At 45.5% G+C, this 6652-nt stretch overlaps 1 protein-coding gene across 1 annotated transcript in view; it reads left to right on the top strand.

The window, feature by feature from the left end:
• The first annotated feature begins 1072 nt into the window (after positions 1 to 1072).
• Positions 1073 to 6652, top strand: part of HSD17B4 (hydroxysteroid 17-beta dehydrogenase 4) — a 69924-nt gene continuing 64344 nt past the window's right edge. The window contains exons 1-2 of the mRNA XM_059833285.1: positions 1073 to 1147; positions 4174 to 4227. Of these exons, the coding sequence (XP_059689268.1) occupies positions 1090 to 1147; positions 4174 to 4227 (112 nt within the window). The 5' untranslated portion in view covers positions 1073 to 1089. The remainder of the gene's footprint in view (positions 1148 to 4173; positions 4228 to 6652) is intronic.

Here is a 6652-nt window from a genome sequence, read left to right as displayed (position 1 = left end):
CTGCAGATTTTCAAGAACTGCTCCAGCACGAGTCCTCTCCACCACGTACAGTCCTTCAGGAACAGACTGCTCCAGCGTGTGTCCCCCATGGGGTCACAGATCCTGCCAGAAAACCTGCTCCACTATAGGCCTCCCTGGGCTGCAAGGGAATCTCTGCTCCAGCACCTGGAGCACCTCCTCCCCCAGCTTCTTCACTGACCTTGCTGTCTGCAGAGTTGTTTCTCTCAGAGTCATCTCACTTTTCTCTCTCACGACTGCCGCGCAGTGTCTTTTACACTTTCTTAAATAAGCCCTCACAGAGGTGCCGCCATTTTGCCTGCTGGGCTCAGCTGCGCGCTGCAGCGGGTCCGGGGGCGCCGGCTGGAACCGGCCGTGTCCAGCACAGGGCCGTCCCGGCCTCTCCTCAGCTCCTGCAGCCCAGCCCCACTTCCAGCGCCTGGGCACAAGCTTCCACTCACGGAGAGGCAAATCTGGCGGGGGGGGGGGGGGGGGGGGGGAATGGCGGTGTGTTTCACGTTAATTGTTCGATCTATAGAACTCCCACAATCAGGGAAACAACGGCTGAAAGTAATGATTTGGGTTGGGAAATAGTAAACAAAGCAAAAAGTAACACAAAACATAGGATTAATGTAAAAGAAGTAAATATTAACTTTAAACGGAGGCGTGATGTCTACATTCAGGCAGCCTTATCTTGAACTCCACCCTACCCAGCTGTGGCCTCTTTAGGACACCTGGGAAGATGTGCCCGCCGTGGAGCAGGACAGACTCGCTCGCCAGTTAAAATCCCTGTACTTCACTAACAGCTCTCCACGCCTGTAAAGGTATGTAAATATAGTGAGCAGGCGGGGCGGGAGCCCGAAAACAACCGCCTCCCCCCGCCCCAGAGCCGCGCTCTTCCCTCCCCTCAGCTCCGCTCAGCGCCGCCGGGGCCAACGCTCAACTCCAGACTACGTTTCGCAGCGGACAGAGTCGGCGCCTGCGCGGTGGCGGGCCTCGCTCCGCCCCCGCCCGCGCCGCCGCCCTGCCCTGCCTTGCCGGCGGGGGCTGGGCTGGCGGGCAGCGCAGTTGAGCGCAGGGCGGCGGAGCGGCATGGCGGCGGGGCTGAGGTTTGACGGGCGGGTGGTGCTGGTGACCGGTGCCGGAGGAGGTAAGCAGCGCCGTCCCGTCCCGAGGTGCGGTGTGGCGGGGGTTCCGTCCCCCGCAGGAGGCGGCTGGGTCCGTCGCGGGGCTTCCCGCGGGAGGCCGGGCGAGGCGGACACCCCGCAGCCGCCACTGCTCGCGGCCCTGACAGGTGCCCCCGTGGCCTCCGGTAGCAGCCGGGGTCGTCTGTGAGGGCTTCACTCATTAAAAACGAGTTTTTCTCCCGCAGAAGAGAGAGGTGGTGGCGGGAAGGAGGCGCGGCGCCCGGGCGCCCGCCGCGGGGCTGCGGGGGAGGCCGGGCCCCGCGGCGGCTCTGTCAGGTGCCGGCCCTCGCCCGTCAGGGCCGCCGTGGCAGTGCCAAGGCTGTACAGGGGTTACCGCCGTGCTTCTTGCCGTGCTTTGGAGCTACTGCAGTTTGATCTGAGCCCCAGTAGTGCTGAAAATTAGCACGTTAGTACTGCCTCTGAATGCGTGCTTTCTGTTCTTCAGATACACGGGAGGAGTAATACTACTTCACACCAGTCAGTAATGGATGTCCTGCTGCACGTACTGTTTTGGTGTCCTAATTCCTCTCAGTCTTGCCTTGGACCTTATGAGTGACGCTTGTAACCTGCGTGGTCTGGCACAGCGTTGTTCCAGCAGGGGTTTGACATGTGCCAGCGCTGCTGCAGAAAGCAGCCTTCGACTGGCTGCTGCCCTCCCTGACCTCCTCCTGGGAGGCAGTCTGAAGGCACAGGGGAGAGGGCAGCGGAGAGGTGGAAGGGTGGGGAGCGGTTTCTTTCAGCAGCAGGGCTGGTCTGTGCTGTTGGTGGGCTGCGGGCCTGGCCTTTCCAGGGGAGGTGGTTCTGCAGTGGAATGCTTGGTTTTGCCAGGAAATGTTTTTGTATTTGTTGTTGTGGTGTAGGGTTGGTTGAGTTGGGTTTTTTCCTTTTTTTTTTTTTTTTCTTCTTCCTCTAAATGCATGCTTTGACCTTTGCCTACTCTGGTACTTCCAGCGAAGATATGAGCTGTGAGTGTGAATGAGAAAGAGGCAAAGTTTGTAGTTGTGATGAGCTGCTAAAGAAGCTTGTTCTGCCTTCCCACGGTGAAGTTTTGCTCTTTTTTTGTGGAGCTGCACATAGCCAGAGGAGTAATTTTGGGGGCCTAGGTTATGTGATGCCTTGTGGAGAAGGACCAAGAATATGAGATTTTGTGGAACACACTGAAGAGTCTACTCATGTCACCTGAAGGTGACAAACCTGAGAATAACTGAGGCCAGATACTTGTACGGTGCTTTTCAGCTTTTACCAGGCCTATATTTACATGCTGCTCTCTATATAACAAGTCTCACTGAAGAACAGGTCAAGACCTTAGGTAATAGCAAAACAGAGACACTTTAGCAAGAGCAAAGCTTCTAAAAAACACTGCATGGAGCAAAAATCGCTTGTCATAAGTGTGGGTACAGTGACCCTTGTACTTCTAGTATTAGGCTGCTTGAAAATGGTTTGTTAACAGAGAAAACTGTCCTTGGGTGTGTTATTTCACAATAATTTTTTGATAAGTGGTTGATTAAATTTAAGCCAAGGTAAAGGGAAGCCCTGTTAACTTCATATTAGTTCTTGTTTTGCTTTTATTTAATTTACAGCACTGTAGTTAGACTGTAGTGCTAATAGCGTTGCTTGTCAATGTTGATTTTTTGAATTGGATGCAGGTCAACAGATCGAAGCTGGGAATTTATCTAAAACATCTGGATCACTAGTTTGTTTTAAAGTGAGACCTGTTTTCCCATGCACAAGCATCTAAAAACACAGTAGTTTCTTTTCACTTTGGGCAAATCCCTTGAAGTACTGTTCCTGACTGTCATGCAGAGCTGTCATTGCTTATGCAACTCAAGCTAAAATTTTTTTTTTTAAGATTTGTTTTCGTTCTTAAGCATTCAGTCCTCGCTTGCCAGTTGAGAATACCAGCACATATAACATGGTCTGGGTTTTGGGCCTTCTCAGTTATGTGGCTTTTCAAAACAAAAAAAAGTTTTCTTGGCTTGGGTTGCATAAGGCAGTGATACTCTCCATTGCAGAGGCTCATAGGAGTCTTAAGGAAAATTCCAATTTGTTGGTGTGAGATTAGTGTGTTTCAGAACAGTCTAAACAGTTTTGATTTTTTTTTTCCACATTTTTTAGTTTGAAAACTAGCTTTGAATGTTTTGGTGAGGGGCAAAGAGATACTGTTGCACTCTGAGAAACTTTTTCCTGACTGATCATCTTTTGGTCATTCAAATCTCAGTTCCTTTTGGAATGAAAAAAAGGATTATCATCATTGATTTCAGTAACTTTTGACTGGTACAGTGGATAATATCTCTGTAAATCATTTGTAACAAATAACTGATGTATAACACACCTAGAATCTAAGCCAGAGTGAAGGTGCAAGAGTCTTGCTTTTGTATGTGAGGCAAAAATGAGGGTCTTCTGTTATGATAGGTAGACAAACTATGGATGCATCTGGTTAACTGTGGTATTAAGTGATTCCTTTGTATCCAAATAATTGGAGGGGTTTTGTCAATACGTCTTCAGTCACAGTTAAATTTTGTTCAGTTTCTTCTTCAAATCTTAAAGGCTAACTAAAACCAGGGAAGTATCTTATTCACTTAGAATGTAATTAATTAACTTGAAACATCCCCTCCTTCTTCAAGGTTACATCAAGACATTAAACTTTCTGCCTTACAAACATATTTTTCTATCACAAGCACAAACTCAGCAGCAGATAGCCTTCCCTGATGGTTCTGTTGAGTGCAGTAACAAAGGGTAAGCGTAGGGATTTTTTTTTCCTCGAGTGGTTGTTTTGTCTACAATTTATCTGATTGTTTACTTTATGTTCTGAACTTATGTGAAACTTTTAACTTCTGGGGGAAATGGTGCTTTGCTTTGAACCTTCAAGGTGTTTGTATTGATTTGGTGCATTTTTCTTCATGCAGTTAATTTTTGTGTGTCTTTTTCTCTGAATTGTGATCCAAGAGACAAATTGATTTTTTTCTTTACTTTCATTTTTTTAAACTAGGTTTGGGCAGAGCGTATGCTCTGGCTTTTGCCGAAAGAGGAGCTTCAGTAGTTGGTAAGTCTTATGTTAACTAACTTGATCTAGACAATAACTTTTGCCTTTTCACATACCTGACATTCAATAGTCTATTCCCTTTTAGACAGTAAACTTTGTTATTTAGTGGTTTTCTGTCTTATCTTTTGCTATTTAAATTTTGCTTTTAAGCTTTATTTTCTTATGAAAGAAGTTGCCCAAGTTTGTCCAAGAGCTTAACTTTGCTGGAAAGCCAATTTGAATCAGATAATTTCCCAGACTTGAGTTTCATCCATCCATACCAATCTTTACTGTGAGTTGTGGCCAGAGAGGATGTTTTAGCTGAATATTGTTCAGAAACTTTTAATATGACCCTTTGAAAACGTGAATTTGTTATCTTCTAGTACCTGCCCCCAGGAGAGAAGTTATTGGAATGTAACACTGTATGAGTAGCCCCCAGAAAACACAGAATGTGCTGAAAGTGCACTGCATTGTTTCTTTCTGCAGTGCATCGTGCAGAAGAGCCATCTGGTCTCAATGACAGTGCCAAATAGCTCTCAGAAAAGGATTTCTGATAGTTCTGTAGTCGTTTGGTTGAACCTTCTTCAGGGAATACTTAGTTGTGCAAAATGCTGTATCACAAGCTAATTCTGAAGGTTAAGTTACATTCTTGGGCACTCTCCGGCAGTTGGCATTGACATTTAACTGCCTATGAGTGAGTTTGTACAGGTATTGTTCATGAGTTCAAGGTTAAATGTTTAAACAGATTATGGAGAAGAACTTGCTCACTGATTTTTAGTAGCTTTGTAACAAAAATCACAATCTCAGTTTACAAAATCTCATAAAAATGGTTTGATTTTACTTTATTGATGAAATACGAGAAGTCTGTGTGTAGACAACTTAAAAAAACTCTAGGCTTTTTTTCTCCTGGTAGGCCACCTTTGATTCTTACCTTATTTACTAGGAGCATGAATACTTCATCTCAAGTTCTTATTTAAGGAAAATTAGGTCACTAAAGCAGCCCAAATGTTTAATTGTATTGACTCTGTGTAGCTAGTGGTGTCCTGACTTTCCAGAATGACCTGAAAGAAAATGTATTGTATTGCTTGACCACAACTTATACTCGTTTATCTCATGGCCTTATTGCACAACAGCTAAATCAGTAGGTTACGAATTGACTGTATGTAAGGGAAATGTCTTGTTTCCCTTTGGAAACTGCACCTCACTTCACCTTTTCTTATAGTAGTGCTTTGCAATTACCTCTACATGCTTGCATTTATTTTTCTTACTCTTGTTGTCTTATGAGTCTGACTTCAGAGAGATCACAGAATCATTGATGTTGGAAAAGACCTGTAAGATCATCAAGTCCAACCATCAACCCAACACCACCATGACCACTAAACCATGTCCCGCAGTGCCATGTCTACACATTTTTTGAACACCTCCAGTGATGGTGACTCCACCACCTCCCTCGGAAGCCTGTTCCAATGCTTGACCACTCTCTCAGTACGGAAATTTTTCCTAGTATCCAGTCTAAACCTCCCCTGGTGCAACTTTAGGCCATTTTCTCTCATCCTATCACTTGTCACTTGAGAGAAGAGACCAACACCCACCTCACCACAACCCCCTTTCAGGTAATTGTAGAGAGTGATAAGGTCTCCCTTCAGCCTTCTCTTCTTCAGACTGAACAACCCTAGTTGAGAAGTGATGTGTAAAGATTTGCATTTTTTTAACTAAAGCAGATATGAGACTAATGTCTCTTTAAAACTAGTTTGCTTTTTTAAGTTATGGAAATGAAGGTATGTTGTAAGAACAGTGATCAAATACCCCAATTGGAGGAATACCAGTGGGTCCCAAGATGGGACCTTTTTCTGTCCAGTCCCACATGTCTCTCTGTGTACAACCTTCTGTTGAGTGAGTTGCTGTCGGTGTGGTTAGACTGACCAGTGCGACCCAGGTGGAAATCTCCCTTTTCTTATGACCCAAAGGCTGCCTTCTACCACCTTTTTTGTCATGCTTCGTCTCTTTCATGCTTCTTATCAGAGGAAGTTGAAAGCAGGAGGAAGGGAATGCTTTGGTTTTGTCTTGCAACCTATATTATGTCCAGACCCTACTTTTTCTTCCTTTTCTGGCTACCTGAGGGCTCTTCTGTGTTGCTGTTTTAGTTTAGATTAGAGTCCTGCTTTTGAAGCATCTCTCCTGATTTGTATCTATTTGCATTTTTGTTTGCATTGTGGGATGGCATTGAAGCGCGTGAGTGGAGTTCCTTTGAAAACCAAACTGCAGGATGCAATTTAGCAGTGCACCTAAATTGTTCTGGTGTGTGTTTTTGTTTGTGGCACCAGACTACAGCAAGAAATAAGCTGGTTTATTTTTTTAAAAAAAAACAGGTACTGTAGATGTCAGGTCCTCAGCACTAACTGTTTCACTCTACAGATTTGCTTCTGCTGCTCTGCACTACTTGCTA

Source organism: Gavia stellata, chromosome Z, assembly GCF_030936135.1.
Source record: "Gavia stellata isolate bGavSte3 chromosome Z, bGavSte3.hap2, whole genome shotgun sequence".
Taxonomy (NCBI): domain Eukaryota; kingdom Metazoa; phylum Chordata; class Aves; order Gaviiformes; family Gaviidae; genus Gavia; species Gavia stellata.
The sequence above is the reverse complement of the archived record's forward strand: the minus strand, read 5'-3'. Positions and strand labels throughout refer to the sequence as shown.